The sequence below is a fragment of the Seriola aureovittata genome, chromosome 3, assembly GCF_021018895.1.
Source record: "Seriola aureovittata isolate HTS-2021-v1 ecotype China chromosome 3, ASM2101889v1, whole genome shotgun sequence".
Classification (NCBI taxonomy): Eukaryota; Metazoa; Chordata; class Actinopteri; order Carangiformes; family Carangidae; genus Seriola; species Seriola aureovittata.
This window is the reverse complement of record NC_079366.1, coordinates 14,956,379-14,976,268: the sequence shown is the minus strand read 5'-3', so window position 1 is coordinate 14,976,268 and position 19,890 is coordinate 14,956,379. Positions and strand designations below refer to the sequence as shown.

The 19,890-nt window shown below is 41.0% G+C and overlaps 1 protein-coding gene across 3 annotated transcripts in view; it reads right to left on the bottom strand.

Moving 5' to 3' along the window:
• LOC130162977 (phospholipid phosphatase-related protein type 5-like) overlaps positions 1-19,890 on the bottom strand; it is a 52,936-nt gene that overhangs the window by 28,356 nt on the left and 4,690 nt on the right. The window contains exons 1-2 of one of the 3 annotated variants that reach the window (XM_056366914.1): positions 17,102-17,820; positions 12,516-12,626 (exon numbers count right to left, since the gene is read on the bottom strand). In XM_056366914.1, the coding sequence (XP_056222889.1) occupies positions 12,516-12,626 (111 nt within the window). In that variant the 5' untranslated portion in view covers positions 17,102-17,820. Of the gene's footprint in view, positions 1-12,515; positions 12,627-17,101; positions 17,821-19,890 lie in introns of those variants that run through there. The other 2 variants (XM_056366931.1, XM_056366922.1) reach the window with 2 other exon arrangements.

The window sequence follows — 19,890 nt, the reverse complement described above, 5'->3', positions numbered from 1 at the left end:
GAATTTCACACACAATTATTTCTCAAAACTATTTCCCAAATGAGAAATAGTTTGCAAATGAATTTCTGCTTCTTGACCTCAGAAGCCCCTGCTCTTTAAGCCAATGTTATAGCATCAGTCTGTCGCCTCCACTTAGAGGACTGTTCACCTCGTTGATCCGCAAATTGCCTGACTCCATCAGTCTCTTTCCTTTTTTATCATTCAGACCTCATTTAACTAGCGGGGCGGCTTGAAAGGGGCTTTCAAACTGTCTAAGCAAACAAAAACGAGCATATTTCTATTTTTGAGGATGTACTTGCAGGAGGAACATATCAAAGCTTTTATTTCTTGTTCTAATGCCACGCTACGGGTAAGATTTGGTTAGGTTAAGAGAAAGATTGTGGTTTGGTTTAAAATGACTTTCATCTTTAAGGGGGACCTATGTCGTCACGGTTACGGTAATAAACACATGATTTAGGTTATAGAATGATTGTGGTCTTGATTAAAAACTAAAAAAAAACTAAAAAAAAACAAGGTTGACTGTCAGTTGGAAAGAGGAAACAAACAGTTGTCTCTTTGTTGTCGCTAAAATCCGGTGTTTTGGTTGACTCATCCAAGCACCTCGACGTCCTCCTGTGCAAACTTTGTCACTCTATAATAACGATATCTGATTTCCTTCTCTGGTTTGTCGTTTTGGGGCATTTTATGAAACTAGTAATGCCATCTTTCCAAATGAAAAGACACCCTCCAATGTGAGGAAAATACTAGTTGGAAAGGGGTCCGCTAACACTGAATGTTACAGCTCTATTAGGCGATATCTCTTCATTTTAGCGCTAAATCAAATGACTTATGTGGCTGGGTCCTGGTACTGCTAATGCCACTGATGATCAACACTCCAGTCTGAGGCTGGGTGTAACTTCGAATCATTGTCCACATATTGTTTTCATACTCAAGTCTATATAGATGAGAAGCTCTGTCACTCAGTGTCGTCAGTATGATACCATAGACAGCTGCTCCCGGCAGTCAAGCCCACACTGGCCCAAGCTTCACCTAACTGATTATCATGTGATGTGACTGTGGTAAGTCTCTCTGGCTCATGCTGTGTTTCATTTATTCATGTGCTATAGAAAATGGGAATGTTCCTAACAATTAATCTCCCTGTCAATTAAACTGAAATTTTAATTTAGACTAGTTGACCAGTCCAAAAGAATTCTGAAAAAGTACTGCATGCAGGTTAGCAGGTTAACGTTCACATGTCAGTGCTGAAAGTGGTTACACATTGCTCCAGTCAAGTGGCTATATGCGTGTTTTATTCTGACACAGCTTGCATACAATCTTATTTTCATTTTCTAGATCAAAATACTGCCCAACCACTTTCCACCTTGCTGGTTTACAACATCGGGGCATTAGTGTAGGGAGAGGAGTTGCTGCCGTCTAGCAGCGGGTGGCTGTGTAACATTTTAGATGCAACCGTTAACCGGCCTTTCTGGGTGCTCCGGCTTCCTCCCACAGTCCAAAGACATGCGCATTAGGTTAATTGGCGACTCTAAAGTACCACATAGGTGTGAATGGTTGATTATCTCTATATGTCAGCCCTGTGATAGACTGGCGACCTGTCGGGGGTGTACCCTGCCCTCGCCCAACGTCAGCTGGGATTGGTGTTTCTGGTGCCAGCTTGCGAGGGTAGCAACGTTTAATCATTCAGTCGACTAATAGCACACATCTCTAATATACAGTACATGTGCGAGGCTACAGCTGATCTTCAAATATAGGCCATTTACTAAGCATTCTCCTATTATATATAATCTATGAACTAAAGATGTTCACAGCCTCTGAATACTAACATTTGTCAAGAGGCCAAAACTCCACTGGGAGGCTCATGTTGCCTGTGTCTGCTGCATCTGCAAGTAGTTCACGAACAAGTGGGAATGACAATGCTGTCGTCTCTTTCTCTGAATGTGGAAATTATCAACTGGAATGGTTCACTGGTGTAAGCAATATATCTGGTTCATCAGTTCTTGTGAAATTATAGAAAAGGACATTTCTCAATATCATATAACACTTTGCCAACCAACCCAACCCAAACACCAACCCTGTCTCTCTCTTCATCTTTACGCGGATCAGACGCTGTTATATTTTCCTTTTTTCATACACCAGTCCAACAGTATCAAAAAAGAATAGCTTCTGCCCACATATTTGTTTGAAAAATGTTATCTTCGGAAGAATACTTTTCAAGAATAGAGAAATTGAAGCTTCTGTGCATTTCTGAAGGCACAATATACAATGAGGTTTCAAAGGCTCACGGATCACAAACTCCCACTCAAACATGAACAGACTTGTAAACATTCAACACAAGTCTGAAAAATAAGAGACCAATATTACAGTCTCACATTTTTCTTCTGCTAAAGGAAGCAAAGGTGGTTTACACTGACTATAATCAAGTGTACACAGTGTCTTTGAGGTTTTAACCAAGTAAATATATATGTATAACACAAAATATCACAGCACAGGTAGAAATAGGTCGTTCTTTTTTTTTTATTATGAGCCACACAGATTTAGTATTGCCATCTCACTGCTTCAATATTTGGGGGTGATTTCACTGACAGGAATGACAAATGAGGGCTGAATCCCCATCTGATTTAGCTACTAAAATCTGTCAGCATAAATTTAGCCACAGGATGAAAGCAGAGTTTATAAAAATACAGCAGATTTAAGATGATGACCCCTTTCTGGTTGCCCCAGTAAACTAACAAGACTTATCAGGCCATGTAATTACGGCTTAATGCTCATACCTCATACACTTCAAAGAGAGTAAAAGCGAGAAAATCAAAGAGACTAATATGGCACTGATGTGACAGAAACAGAGGAAAATCTCCTGCCCTTAAAAGTCTTTTAACCAGAAATGAGGAAAATAAAATGTGACAATAATAATGTGTCACGGGGAGGAAAAAGGGTGTTGAAAATAGATGTGGGCATTGCTAATGTCTCCTGGGGCCAAAAACATAAGTGGTGCATGTCTACTCTTGGCCTGTGCGGAGTGGCCAGATGGCACAAAAGTCAACTGATAAAGTCAAACATGTTTACAGAGGGTGAGAATGTCTGGATGGAGGCTGGTGTTGAGATGACAGCACCCTGCTGGGAGAGGACGAATGTCACACTGCTCAGGATGGACTGGAGACATGCTGCTTTGCTTCGCTCTCAAAATGTCTGATATGTTTGTGATTGAGTACCATAGTATGACGAGCATGAATATGTAATAAATGAGTCCTACTGAGCAGGAAGCTGAGCAGTTTTACGAGTGCACATTTGAGGATGCATTTTTTTCTATCCTTTGGTGGGTGCCGTATGTCCCTGCACACAAAAAGCAGCACATATTTTAAATTTTTTACTAATATAAATTCTTTTTGGTTAGTTACATTTGTGTGTTTTATTGCCTTATCATGACAAATATTTGGCCCATACCACATGGAGTTAAAAGACACCACTATCAAACAAAAGCATACAATAATGTAACACAAAAAGTGTTGCTGACTGACTGATGAGGTTACACCATTAGACCCGCCTTTAGTGACTTGATTAACCAACTTTTCAGACCCTTTCAGTGACAGTTTTTTTGTTTTTTTGTTGATTTTTCTTCAAAAAAACACCAGGTGACTTTTTGGACAAACTTAAGCCTTTTTCTTTTTTTTTTCTTTTTTTTAGAAGAGAGTCACCATTATCGCCCGGTGAGTATGAGGCCAGGTTTTTCCTCTGCGAGCACACCTCTCTATGTGTCTCATTCAACTGGCAGCTGACGAGAAAGAGCTTCTAACTTGTTCTCTGATGTGATCATTTTACAATCAAAGAGTGATCATTTACAGCCAGAATCAAAGCACAGCCATTGCCTTCCATTTATGTGTATGGTGATTTTGTCAGATGATGTCGTGGTTATAAAATCAGGATTTTAGCAGTATAGAGCAGCAGCTTGGAAAATGGCTTGGAAGTGACTGCTGGTTAACATGTAGTCTTAATGGGCTGCATTTCAGTCACTATTTCATACTTGTTCCGTTGTCTAACAACAGAAACGGAAAAAAATGTAAATTGGAATTCAGGAATGGGAACTCTCATTTCACTGCTTTGCTTGCTGTACATTGTAACTTGGCATGTGACAAATAACTTGAACCGCTGTTTAGTTTCAACATCACTTATACCATACCTGAAACATGAAATACAATGATGTAATTATGACCACAGAGAGTAAGAGAGAAACAAACAGATAAAGGACTGAAACCAGCTGACACTAGGCAGAATGCAAATACGACACGGTCCAGCCATATACTAGCTTTTGTCTTGTTTCTCATCTCCCAGGCTTTTTCCAAGTAAATGGCTAATTTTCATTTTAAGTTTCATATGTTAACAGCAAACTTGGTCTCGGTGCATCATGCATATCTATAAACTAAATTTCTGTTTTTTTTATCTTACCATTTACTCCATGTAAAAAAGACAATGGAAAACAAGATGTAACACTGAACACCACCAACACATTTCTTCTTCGCGGCAGATAAACAGTCTCGTTTAAAACTGAGTGGTAAAATACCAAATCTCAACATACATATAGACCTTTGCTTTCCAGATAAAGTCTACACACTTAATTAAGGATTAAGGATTTTTGTTGAAACTGTCATAAAGTTGTCAGTCAAAGTACATGAATTAGCACTGAGGTCATAGTTAGTGGTGCTGTTGTACTCTAGGCTAATGTGTTATATTCAGAGATGTTTCTAATATCCCCAACCCCCACAACTGAATTTCCTACAATCTTAACAAAAACTGATTATTATGAGCTCTGTAAAGGTAGACATAATGGCGGGGCTGTTGTATTGGATTGAATTAGATTGAACAAATGAATCCAATGAAGCGTAATTGTAACATAATTCTTGCCACCATATTTTTCTCAATGGCACATCTGTTTTTAAAGGGTGTCATTTATCACCTCAAATCAATAGACAAATTAAAAAACATATTGTCACAACAGAATGACAAAATAAACCCCTCTTAATGAAATACTGGCATCGTTAATCGTACAATGTTAATTTCAGATGACTTCACAGAGTTACTATTCTCGCAGTGTTCAGCCCCAAATTAGCACAAGATGAGGCTGGTACACCTCTCCTCCTTTTTGGTCTCCTGAAGAGCTCACATAATCACTGGGTCACGTGATTAAAGCCAGTCAATTTTTCACAGCAGCTAAATCTCATCTCTGATATTCAGCCAAGGTCCGATTTTATATCACAAAAACACATAGTGACACAAACCGCTCTACAAAAGGAGCACACTCATACACACACCATCCTCCTCTCACACAGGCTCATCTACATAAATTACATGTAAATGTTTGAGGGGAAAAAAGACAAAAATACTAATTGAGGCAAATCATAGAATCAACATGGATAACAAGCAAATGAATGGGCTTGACTGCCGCCTGGTGCCACTGGATTGTATTACAACACACCAAGCATGACAAGTGTAAGTTTGATGAGCCGAGTGGTAGAAAACAGTGGACAAGCCAGAGGGGTGTAGAGCCTTAAAGACAGGACTGGGAGAAGCAGCGGAGGGAAAGTGGAAGAAGATAAACAGACGTATAAAACCGTTAATGAGACTTTAGTATATCACAGAATACGGCACGGCAAAGCCGAGGGTGTCACTGGGAAATAAAACTGAGAGAGGCAGCAGAGAGAAAACAACAAGGGAGAGGAGGTGAAAGAGAGTAAATGAGGATGTATGAGAGTCTGAAGAGGGTGAAGTGGAGAAAAAGGTAAAACACAAAGAGGGAACAAGGGAAAGGAAGAGGATCAAAGCAGGCATTCATCTTTTGGGCACCCACATGCACTCCCCGCTTCTCCCTCTCTCGTCTTCCAGCTCTTTTGTTTGTCTGATTACTGGGTGTATTTTATCACCATGCTTTGTTTATCTTAAATTCATCAGTTTTTTTCTTCCTGTCAAAAAAAACCATCTTTCCTCAATCATTTTCAAACCCACGCATGTCTTCCCCCTTTCTCGCTGCATTTCCTCCCATGTCTCTCAATCATCATCACTGTCAAAAGTCTTTATATCTGCTCTTCTTACACACACACTGTATCTACAGTATTGGCTTCACTCCCTGTCTCCCCTCACTCATCTTTCCTTCCTTTCACTTCTCCCTCTCTTTATGGCAGACAGATACATGCAGAGCTTCCTTGGCCAGTGGACTACTGAGCCATGAATAGCACATTTAAATGTTCGCTGCAACACACCAAAGAACAATCGCATAATTCTACAAAATCCCCAGTCCTCAAGCACACATGCCCCCGCATCTTACAAACAGCGAAGAATAAAAGCAGATGCAGGCTCACACACACAAACATGTTCCCTGAATAAAACCCTGCAGTGCAATTAAAGGTTTTTATTCCAAAGCTCTCTACTTACATTTATAAACAAGTATTAGCATGTATTAATTTTTTAAAAATAAAATATTGTCTGAAATACAGTATATTACTTATGTTTTCAGAAATAAAGATGATTGCATCTTTTTTGCAGCAATAATTTCACTAACAAGTTTAACTTAGATATAATCTGTCCTGTATTAGAGTCATCTGTTACAATTTAAGCATTTATCTGACCTCAACATACAGCATACATATTTCTGAATCCTATAATCACACACAGCTCATAAGGAAGCAAGAGCGAGTGACAAGATTACATCTTACATAAGCAATTTTATTTTAGAGGCTTACTCCACCATGGATCTTATATTCCTATTTTAGATAAAATAATGTGTCCTCAGCGCTGCAGCCTAGATAGGCTACTGTATTCAATATTTGTATATGATATGAAACTACAGTATACTGTGATATACAGGGTCTCTCATCCACCCTTCCCTCCACAAAGTGATAACAGGTGGGAAGCAGCCAGCTAACAAGTGTTTCAAACATCCACCCAGAGTGCTGAGAAATCCCAGTGCAGCAGACAGGCGGGCAGGTGCTATTCATGGAGTCTGAGAGATAATGAGGGGAAAAGTAAGAGGAGAATAATATGAGAGTGAGACTGCGTCTTTGTGTGTGTGTGTGTGTGTGTGTGTGTGTGTGTGTGTGTGTGTGTGTGTGTGTGTGTGTGTGTTGAAGAAGGACACGGCTCACGAAAAGAATGTGTGTGAGCATTTTTCGAAAATGAGCATGAAAACTAACACCAGAGAATGAATCAACAAGACATTCCAGTAAAAGGTAATGAGTTCAGGGATGTGATGAAAACTAAATCATGTTCTCACGTACCTTTGCTGATTCTCTCATGTGGTAATAATGACGGTGATGGTGTATAAATTGCTCATAAAGAGGTTAAAGAGAAGTTGAAAATAATCATTAGTTGCATATTAGGAAATAGCTTAAAGGGCTGCTGTATGAGAAGTTGGGCTGCTTCTACATCACAATTTAGGCTAACAGAATAATCTTGCTCTGAAAAGAAAATCTGGAGTTAATATGAAAAGGAGCACTAATGGAGAAATTGTGAGTACAGTCTGGTCGAGGGGTCTTGGTCTTGGCACAAGTAAAAAAGTGGAACAAAAGATCTGTAGAAAAGAGTAAACACATGCAAGGAATGTGTTACCTGAAGGTAGAAGATGTACTCAGACAGTGTCAAACCCAGCAGGGAGTATGGATCAAGTAAGAACATGCTGAGAGGAAGACTGTGGGCCTGATGCATTTAGGATGCTATTCATTATTGGAGCAACCTATGCTGCTGTGCTGTTTTCACACCAAAACCAAAACCAGTGAAAGATGCCAGAGGCCGTCCGCACACACACACATAAACACATATCCTGTCAACAAGCAAGGTAATTGTTTCCTGAAGTCAATGCACTTGGCAGCCAAATGAAGCACTGAAAAGCCCTACGATCAGCAAAAAGACAGATGAAACAAAACAGAAGTTTGGTCTGTAACCATTAGGAGCAACCCCCTTTTAAGTTTATATAATCATTTTGCCAAGAACGTGGTGTTGGAAATGTAATTGCCTTGTTGGAATATGTTCAGTGGCAACGATTTTCCGGATGAAAAACTATGTGGGAAAGTGTGGGATTTTAACACTGGAGACTGGGGTTCGCAGTGAACCTGTCCTCATTTACATGTTTTTCTCTTTCTGTTGTCAGAAAGAAGAAACAGTGACTGAAATGTTAACCAGCAGTCACTTGAATGCAATTTCCAAGCTGCTGCTCTGCACTGCTGAAATTCTGATTGTATAACTGCTACATCGTCTGACAAAATCACCAACACATCAGTTAAAGACAACAGCTGTGATGTGATTTCAACTGTATTTACTTGTAAAATGATCCATGATACTGATGAAAAGTCAGTAAATCTAGCAACAAAGACGCTAAGTTGTCAACACTGCTTGTTTGTGCCAAATCATTTTGAAAGAGCAACAACGGATGGGGAAACTCAAACACTTGGCCGGCCAACTATTGGTGTAACCTTATCAATCAGACTCATAGAATTTGGCTGACCAGTGGTGTAACTTGATCACTCAGTCAGTCAGCGACATTTGTGTTTGTAGGGCTGGACCAGCCACAAAAAAGGGACCAAAACTGATCCTTGTGCATTGTGCAGTCTTGAGCTGCTAGCCTCAAGAGAAGCTGAGGTGTGGTCTGAAGAGGTTTGTCTTTTTCATCTTCAGCTATAACCGACGCTGACTCAAGTGACTTGACAATTTTGTGTAAAATTTATTGGAGTTCCCCTTTAATCAACTACCTAAACATAACCATAAAACAGTTTAATCTTGTTTTAGATGCTACATGCAAATGTTGTTTTGCAAGAATGGATTTTGCAGTTAAAACAAATGTATTAGTGAATGTTTTGAATACACATTCAATATTAACATTTTGGGACTTGCCAGATGACGACAGTGTCTAGTCAGTATGTTGATAGAAAATGTAGTTGGGGCAGAATTTAAATTTCATCTAAAACTTATTTGCTCTTGCAAATTAGAGAGAAACCTCAGAGTTTTTACATGATTCAAAAAAAGTCAAAAGAGAAATATTACTGATTAGGCAGAAATTACTGTGCAGGCACAAACTGGGGCATCTACAGGGAAGCTAGGAAATGAGAGATGCAAGCAGACACGAACCAACACCTTAGAGTATCATCAGAGACAGCACAGGCCATAGACCTGAAATATTACGTGGTCTGATGCTCAGCAGTCTGTTTACTTTACAGAACTCGCTGTGCCACAGGAGGATGCAGCCAACGAGGCATGAGGAAGGAACGGAGAAGAGGAAGCTGCTCTGAGCTGGCAGTCGGGGCTGAACAGCAAAGCTGGAGAGCCTGGATACACACTGCAAAGGCTGGGTGCCACTTATTGGCAGCTACAGTACATCCACCAAGAGTTAACTGTAATTATTATCACATCTTACCATTGGTAGAGTTGAGCCCACACTACTATTAATGCAAGTTGTACACTCAGTGAGATCCACTCAAGGAGTCCACTTTTAGTCACTCGGAGTATTTTGTAACTCGGCGTCAGTACAGATTTTCACAGTAGGCTCGCCTGGCCTAGATCACACCAACTCACAGCCCTCCTCCCACCCACCAGTGTCTAAAGCGAGTCAGGAATCAGTTGTATCAAAATGACTTTTTAAAGAGGGGCCTTTGAAGCAGTGCCTCTGTTAGGCCCCAGAGTAGTCTCTTGTGTGGTTTAACAGCATGACGGCAGCAACAGCAGCAGGGAGTGAAAACAAGAGAGGGGAGTGAAAGATGCAGAGTTAAAGAGAGGAGAGAAAGAAAGACTTATCTGCTTTCCATTATGTTGGTTTCATCCCGCGCTGCTAAAAGTAAAAACGTATGAAATCATTTTCACATTTAATCTGGCGTAAGAAGAAAACGCTGACTACAATAGACAAGAGGGAAGAAAACATAGAAAGTGCGAACAGAGGGAAAGACGGATACAGTAATCAAAGTTAGAGATGGTAGAAAAGTCTTGACATAAAGAGGAGCAGTGAACTGACAGCGGGACAGAGGGAGAGGGCCATTGTCACACAGATAAAGGAAGAGGAAGCAGAGAGAGCGACAGACAGTGAGAGACAGAGATTTGGATTGTGAGGACAAAAGAGGGAAAGAGAGAAGGAATCGGAAACAAGATCACAAGAGAGGAAGAGGAATAAGACTGGGCGTTTCAATTGAAAAGAAATGGGTAATGAGATGCTAATGTAACAACAAAGGAGTGAGTGCCCTCCGGGGGGAGCTATGCTACAGCAAGCTGTCTCGGTATGAACATAGCAGAGGGGGGGTGGAATTAAAAATGCCCTTTATTAAACTACTGCAAAGCACACAGATTCATTCAGGTGCATATATAGTGATTAAAGTCAAAACAGATTCTCATCATCCCACCTCTGATTGTGTTTGAGCAAATAAAAACAACAGGCACAGCACCTGGAGGAAGATTTGATTGAGGTGACAAAACGGGAAGAAACGCCTTCCCAAGGCCGGAGGATGTTCATGCTACCTTCCAGTCTGTGATATGAGGTGAGCAAGGTCTTCTAAGGACAAGGTCTACTTTCCTGGAGAAGGAACAAAAGGGTGGAGGGGGTGAATGGAAACGAGGAGGAACAAAAATACAGGAGAAGAAATGTTGCAGACACATGAGGAAACATGAAGATGGGGAGAAGTATTGAGGAGAAATGAGGAGAATGGAGGTCCTTGCAATAGCAGACAGACTTTTGAGTGGGAGGGAGAGATAAAGCTTTAGAAGTAAAGGGGAATAATGGAGAGATCCATGGCGCAAAAGATGTAATTACTCAAGGGAATAAGTGCTGGAGAGGAGTGATGTGGAGGATCTACATGAAGAGAGTGACTGGGCAGTACTCAAGAGATCGTCAAAGAGAATACTGGAAGAGGGGAGGAGCACCACTGACAGATATAAGCCTAGAGATATTATAGACGTACTATGAAAAAAATTAGAAAGCTGGAAAATCATTATAACAAGTCCTCATGAGGATGCTGAGAATGAGCCAATACCGAAGCACAATGAAAGGAAATAAAAGCAAGCTTAAGACCGTGCGTAAACCTGCAGGGATTGTGGGATATTTGTGCTATAAAGAGATGCAGCGGTAATAGCGGTGTGTTGAAGAGTATTGTTGTGTGGAAAGAGTGTAGGATTCACGTGTTGGATGTGGCACAAAGCGAGGATGAAAAGGCTATTGTATGATCTCAAGAGGATGTTGTGAATGTGTGAATGAGAACAAAGAAGGAGAAGAAGAACAAGGTTGGAGAAAATCCTTGAGGAAATTCAGTGGAAGGGGTTGGGTGCTAATGCAGGCGTGCTGAAGAAACATGTAGTTTGCTGAAAACACTTTGCCCAAGAATTTTTTTGAATGAGACCAATCTTTCACAAGATCTGTGTTTGTCTAAGTTTGTCTTGGCAGGTGGGACAGAAAAAAAAAAAACGTCCATATCTATCCTCAGTTCTCTTGTTTGCCTGTTGGCTAATATCTACTATTGCAAAACCTGAAGTTCTGACTTATCCAGTCAACTTTCTTTGCCACCATTTGACTCAACAAGCCACCAACCTTAAATATATACGAAAGCAACATCACATTTAAGGGCTGAATTCAAAACCAACTCGTTCAGCTCATTCAGCTATCGTTGCTGTAGCTCTGATGACCTGCAGGCTTGGAGCGTGTTAGCGGTGGCACGGGCTAATTGGGTTTCCGTTCTTAATTAGGCCAATTAATTATGAAATGAAGCTGAAGCCATGAGCGCTCCACCAGGTCATGTAGGGATTACAGGGAGGAGAAGAGTCGTGGGAAGAGTAGAAGAGAGAGGAGAGAAATTCAGGAGGTTATGAGCAAAAAGTTCATCGGAGAGGCCCCTTGTTGCTAGAATACCTTAGCAATAGTTCCCCTCACCCTCCTGCTGAATGTTATCACTAAGTGAGTCATGGACTGGAGGTAATTACCCAATTGTGACAATTTAATCAAATCAATCGCTTCTTTTGGGAGTCAGTGAATTGAAAACAGAGCCTGCTAATTGATGCAGTTTCCCAACTGACACCCATTGTTGTTAATCTGCGGTGAGAAACATGGGAAATGATTGACGAAAGAGATGTGGGAGAAATGGAAGAAAAGCTGTGGGAGAACATTCACAGGCAGACCACTGTTAAATGTGCTTGCATTTGTCCATCCGTTTGCTCAGCGTGACTTCAAGTTCCCAGAGGTTTCTCAAACTTCCGACACACACAGAGTACACTGCTAGCTCTCCATTTCTGAACACTTTCATATGAAACCATGCTGCATATACACAGCAAATGCCACTCAACGTAGTCCACATTATCAGCGCATGAAAGCCTCAGATTTTTTTTCCTTAGAGCCGGGTAGAGTTGAGCCAAATATAACAAATATTGCCTTCAGGTCAAAAAAAAAAAAACACTTTGAAAATACTTTCAATGTTCAGGTCAGATCAGGCTCAAAATTCTCAGATGTGAGTCAAGTCCTCGGTGCTGTATATTGCTCTTTATTGAACAATATATGTCCAAACACTTACCTCCACAAAGAGGAAGCAGGGCACGATGTAGGTGCTCGTCTTCTGCTGGCCTCGGTCTCCGGGAAGGTTCCCCATCGCCCTCCTCTGTGCTGATAGCCGACTGTCAATCATCTGTGGGTTCAAAGGTCATTGTAAAACTTCTGTCTACTACATTTGATTTGTTATGTGTGGTGTAGAGCCAGCTTTGCTGACACTATGGGAGCCGTCTAGGTGATGCTGAAGTTTACTAAGAAACCTCAGCATCTACTAGAAATAAAGCAGAGGCACTAAAATTCAGGAGATTTCGATCTTATACATGTACTGAGACAACTTCAATCTCTTCTCAAGTCAACCTGTAGGTCTGGCTGTAGATAACAATTGGTTTGGCTTTTTTGCAAAGAAAGAGACCTGACTGGCACCTTGATTTGTTAGTCTCAACTTTGAGACAACAATGAGTCACTAAACAGTCCTCTGAGTTCCAGGTGATAGGAGAGTGTAAATAATGGTCTATTTATATTCAGTGCCTGGCTCAGAGAAGACCTTAGTGAGAGACTTATTAGTCTGAAGAGTCACAGCCAACAATTGTTTTTTTTTTCACCCGAAAGGTGAGTACCTGTGTGTTTTGGTAATTTGGAATATTTCCCTCAAAATATGCTATTGGCTGCTCCTATCTCTCAGGTGATGCACAGCAGCACAGGCGATGAGTCGACTGTGCGATTTACTTCCAGTGCCAACATTCAGGCCGATTAACACATTGAATTTAAGACTGGAATTCTCTTCCTGTCTTATAGAATTAACTTTGCTATTAATCAGTATGGGATGTAACTAAGTACATTTGCTCAAGCACTGAACTGTAGTCCAGTTTAGAGGTACTTGTACTACTGTTTTCATGTTACGCTACTTTACAGTTCTACTTCACTATGGGGAAATATTGTTCTTTTTACTCCATTGACAGCTGTACTTACTAATTATAGATTTAAAGTATCAACACAAAATATAATCAACTTATAAATGATAATGTACAGTTACATTTATTAATGATAAAGTTACCCAGCAGTATATAATGTAGTCTCATCTTTACCAACTACAACAGTAAAATGATCGTCATCAGTACTTATAATGCAGTAATACATTTGTCTGAAATAGGACATTCTGTATAACGAATACTTTTACTTTTGGTACTTTAGGTATATTTTGATTTGAATTTTACTTAAAGATCTCAACACCTCTTCAACACTGTAATAAGAGATTTTTCCAAATTATATCCAAGTATTTTAGTTGCATAACCTTAACCACACTTTAACTATGGTGTAGTTGCCATAGGAATGAATAATTATAATAATAATATGTTGGCATTGAACATTTAAAACCATAATTCAACAAACGTTTTTCAGAAACGTCCATCCTGTGATAGAGTTGAGTGTCTCTGTCTGAGAGAGAAAACAAAGCTTCACTCACTAACAACCGATGAGCTCAATGATGCTTTTGTCAGAGATTCATCTACGTGGCACTACTTGTGTGAGATCAAACCTTCACAGTGAATAATAGAAACATGATGTGTCCCACTAGTGAAGATTTTCAATCATAGCGAGTCCGCTTTACACCTGAAGTTCATAATGTGCCATCCATCCATTAATAAACCACGAACCTGCAACCCTGACGATAGCGCCCGTGCATCAGTGTGGCAATTTTACCAATAATAATGTCTGAAAAATGAATGAGTTCTTTTATTATATATCATCAGAAAAAGAAACAAACGCTTCTTTTTATTATTAAAACAGACACCTACAGTAGGCTAGACTTATCCATAAACACACACACACAAACTCACTCACCCATGTGCAGAGGTGCCCACAAAGACACAATCTGTATGAGGCATCAAAAATGCACATACACAGGTACACAGACACAGACACGTACACACACACACACACACACACACACACACACACACACACACACACACACACACACACACACACACACACACACACACACACACACACACACACACACAAATCTAAAGAAATGAGGAGAAGGGGATGAGGTTGAAAGGAGGAGAAGTAGAGTGGAAACAGAGGAGCGATGATCAAAAACAAAAGCCTGACAGAAAGAGATAAGAGAGAGGCAAAGTCATGATGCAGACATTTGGAGACTCTTCAGAAGTAAACAGGGTGGGGTGAAAGCCAGCAGACTCAGCAATGGGAAATAATAGTGATTTGGTGGTGGTGGTGGTGGTGGGGGGGTAACAGGTAGAAGTTGAAGGAAAAATAGCTCCAGTCCCGAAAGTGAGAGCATGAGGAAACAGGGGAAAAGATGGAGAGGGAAGTTAGAGCAGAAAGGCCAGCTTATGAGATGCTTGGGGATTTATGACATGCAAATGACTGCACTCATGCTAAATAAAGTCAGAGTCTGCCTTTTTAAGTTTTGGAGTGCCTCAAAAAGTCATTCAAGTACAGATACTCTTTGAATCAAACAGCAAATGCAAACTTTGAAATCATGATGTTATCAATCATCAAGCAAAAGCCTTCTGCAATCTTCAATATAATTTTATTCACTCAAACAGCAATCGGTTTTCCTCTCAGATATCGAGCTTAACCCCCCCATCTCCTCGACAACAATTATCTCACTGACTTTATGGCTGAGGGCAAATCTCTGCTGCCTTGTCAGCCCTTTCCCCAATCAATGGTCGTTAAGGGTGAGAAGGGAGGATGCCACTTCACAAGGTTGGAATGTGTCCGTGCCTTCACAGTACACCTGAATACCTATCAACAATATCATGAAACAATGATTAGAATAAAGAAGGTATGTAAGGAAAAGTTGAATAATTCATTCCTGTTTATACAAACACACACAAAAAAAAAATCACCATCTTGTCGTTCATGATGAAGAAGTGTATATATGCATGTGAGGAGAGCAGGAAAAGATTCTATTAACTATTGTTGGAAAATGTTTTAAAGAGCGCCACAGTATATGCATTAATAACTAAAGCATTAAAGATGTAATACCCCCAGAAACTTGAATTCACTTAGATCTTCTCTCATCTGGTACAGTTTAATCTAAGAGGAAATTTTAGCTCATACATGCATGTTATCGAAGTGCACCAGACTTCTGAACCAGCAACAAGCTGAGACTCAATCCTCAAATGTTCAAATCCTTTTAAAATGTGTGTACAATTTTTAAAGCAGCCTACGCACCAGGAATGCAGCTGCCTGTGTTGCACAGCTACAGAATAATGGTCCCTTGAATCCAGGATTTGGAGATTAGGAATTATAATTTCTATAAAATCACCCCAGGTGCTATAAACTTGAACTTCCATTATCTGGTAATGGCGTCCCTCTTGGCAGTTTCTCTTCCACGTCACAGATTTATCATCACACACCTCTATTTATAGCTTCGCATTCGACTTGTTTATGGCCACAAATGGTTAAAAATGTCCAAGAATTTCTTTTAGAAATCTTGCCACAATGTCTATTTGCACGTGTGTATTTCTATGAATGCACCGTGCAATGTTGAGATGAGTGACGTACACACACACACAAACACACAAACACACAGAGCAGTACAGTACTACATTCACTGTGTTAAAGTGTGTTAATTATTCATACTTGTTTTCACCCCTCTTTCCCCACTTCTGCCAGCCTGCCTCATGGGAAACACTACCCCACTATCATCCCACTATACCAATGTTAATATAAGCTTCTACTATAGGCGAGCCTCAGCAACAGCTTTAAAGGCTTCGACTGGTGTAAGAGCATTCACTGAACCTAAGTATAGAGAGAGAAGGTTTTACAAGTTGCAGCAGAAGATAAATGGATTGTCTTCTCTCTCACACACACACACACACTACACACACACACACACACACACACACACACACACACACACACACACACACACACACACACACACACACACACACACACACACACACACACACACACAGGGAGAGAAGGTTGTCTGCTGTATTTACAGTATTTGGGTTTTTTATTCACCCATCTTCCAAAGCAGCGGGAGGCAATCAGCCATGAGGCTAGCGTGACTGATTGTCTCTTATGTTGCTGTCCATGTCGCTCTCTATGATGTGCATTCTTAAAGCTCGCACTGGCACCCGCACAAACAAAAGACCCACTCACTATCTCTGTGGCACACACACACACACACACATTTAAAGAGACTGTTGCTGATGTTTACACACCTGTCTGTGCAGACTCATTCACATACACACACACACACACAAGTACACATGCTAGTGACCATTATTGCAGTATTCATTAGATGTCAACTTGAATGTCAGACCAACAAGTGGTGCCACACAGCTGATGCCTGTGTGTGTGTGTGGGTGTGTGTGAGAGACAGAGAGAGAGAGAATATCCTGCACCGAATTCCTGCTGTGCACCTCGGGTTCAACAATGTGGGTCATAGAGATGCACAATAGAGATGTGCAATCACTCTCTCACACACACACACACACACACACACACACACACACACACACACACACACACACACACACCACACACACACACACACACACACACACACACACACACACACACACACACACACACAAAATCATGGCAGTAACTGGCTTGAAAAACTCTTACCTTAATTCTTTGTATGTTGCACGCAGTGCTGCTGCACAGTGACCACTGCCTCCTCAGAGCCTCCGTCTCTAGGAGGATTTGCTCCTGCAGCGGACTCCCATTCTGTGGTTTCGTTGTGGTCTTAGCTCAGCTTCTTTCTCTTTTCCCCTTATCGTCTCTTTCAAAGCAAAACCACCTCTCACTTCTGCCGCTCCGCCACTGAGAAGCCAGCGGCACTGAGTGTGAATAGAGAGAGATAGAGAGCTTGCCCACTGCCAGGCACCCAGCCTCCAGCCAGCCTAGTCTATATCTGTCTGCACTCTGCCGCTAGGTCGCTAAGCTAAATATGATGATCTTCAACAGCACTTCAAGGCTAATTAGTCAAGTGAAGAGATCCACTGGCTTGGAGAGCGAGGCTGCACAGCACAGTTGCCGGTGGATACGAGGAGAGGAAGAGAGAGGAGAGAGGGAGTATGTGTGTGTGTGCATGTGTGTATATGTGTGTATGTGTGTGTGTGTGTGTGTGTGTGTGTGTGTGTGTGTGTGTGTGTGTGTGTGTGTGTGTGTGCGTGTGTGTATGTGTATCTGTATGTCTGTGTGTGAGAGAAAAAAGAAAGAAAAGGCTAAGAGGAGGAGGGGAAAAACTGAGATTAGGAAGAGGGAATAAGAGAATGAGACAGCTAGAGCGGAGACTGAAAGCAGAAGAGAGTCAGCATGTGTATGAGATAGAGAGAAAAAGAGAGAGAGGGAGATGCAGAGAGAGCAAGAGAGAGAGAGAGAGAGATGTAGAGAGAGCAAGAGAGGGAGAGAGATGTAGAGAGAGCAAGAGAGAGAGAGAGATATAGACAGAGCAAGAGAGAGAGAGAGAGATGTAGAGAGAGCAAGAGAGAGAGAAAAGGAGGGACTGTGTGTGTCAGAGGCTGAGGCAACACAGTGGCTAAAATGGTAGACACTGTGCACTTTAGTACCCCAGGAAACCACTTTGATACTGGCAAACACCATGGCCTCTGTGAGTGCACAGGTGTGTGTGTTTCTGTGGTATTGTGTATAGTGTGTGTAAGTGTGTATGTGTGCGTTTAATTATGGGAAAATGAAAATCAGAACAGGAGAGAAAAAGCCCTGAGTAATCTGAAGGCATAGTATTAGTGTTTTGTCTTTGTGTGCGTGTTTGTGTGTGTGTGTGTGTGTGTGTGTGTGTGTGTGTGTGTGTGTAGCCTGTGAGCAGTGTCTTTCTGTACTCAACATGAATAATGATGTGAGCACAGGTGAGCAGAGATTGCAACTTCAGGCAGTAGGGTTAATGATGCACCGTCAAGTGGAAAAGTGGGACGCATCCTGCACATGGCCCTATGTGGGTCAGGGGCCCTCAGGTGCAAGCTCACCATCAGCTTTTGGCTGTGCTTATGTGTGTGTGTGTGTGTGTGTGTGTGTGTGTGTGTGTGTGTGTATGTGCATGGGTATACACTTTGGTGTGGACATCAATTCTTTTCTCTTTGCTCTTTCACTGTATGTGCGAACTTTATCAAAATGTATTGAAATATTTAAAATATCCTTATTTATTTTCTTGTCAAAACTTAGATGAGAAGATCAATACCACTTTCATGTCAGTAAATATGAAGCTACAGCCAAAAAAATGCTTGCTTAGCTTAGCACAAAACCAGGAAACGTGGGAAACAGCTCAACTCTGTCCAAAGGTAACAAAATCCACCTCGCAACACCTCTAAAGTTCACTAATTCCCACGTTCAGTGCATCTTGTTTCATTCATACTCTAGTTCTTGGCTGGGCAGACATTCCCCACAGTCTCAGACGGACGACAAGAATAGTGTAGCATAAAATCCTCTATATAACACTGACATTTTGTTTTTACATGTTTTGGCTTTGGTAAGGATTAAACAGATGATATATGACATGTTATATATTGAGCTTTAGAGGGTGCTGGGAGGTGAATTTTGCTACATTTGAACAGAGCCTGCAGGCTAGCCGTTTTCCCCTATTTCAATCTTCATATTTACCATACAGACATAAGAGTTGTATCAATCCTTTCATGTATTTTTGTAACAAATATGCATATTACCCAAAATTCCAAACTATTCCTTTAACATTTTAGGATTGTTAATATCATATCCTCTCATATTATACCCAAAAATGTATAACAAATTAACAAGGGTCATGATATCCCTTTCCCCTTGAAACCCAGTTTGAGTGGGACAATTATGGTAAAGTATATAGTCAGAGTATGCCATTAAGAGAAATTAAATCTCAGGAGAATCACGGGGATAAGGAAAGGGGTAGCCTCCAGTATTGTTCCTGCCAACACAAATTTCTGAATACATCCTTTAAGTCAAATGTATAAGAAACAGCATTGTAAAAGCTGCCCACCCTCTCGCTGCACTCAAACAAATCACTCACAGCTAAAGAGGGACTACCGACCACTCACGGTAAAAGTGTTGTTTTTTTTCTGAGAACCATGGATGAAATCACATGGTGTCACAGATGTCATAGTTCCCATGGTAACGCTCTGCAATCATAGAGTCAAAAGATGAGCGGGGAAATACGCATACGCGGTAATACACACACACGCACACGCACACGCACACGCACACACACACACACACACACACACACACACACACACACACTTCAACTTTTAAAAGCACATATACAATGTTCATGAAACAAGTGCCACTTAAAATTGGCCTTGCTCACAATGTCTCAATGACACCCCTCTCACAAACTGTGACAAATAAACATACCTTATGCAACTAGTCTGACCCAGTGCTCTCTGAGATGACAAAAAGTTCAGTATTGT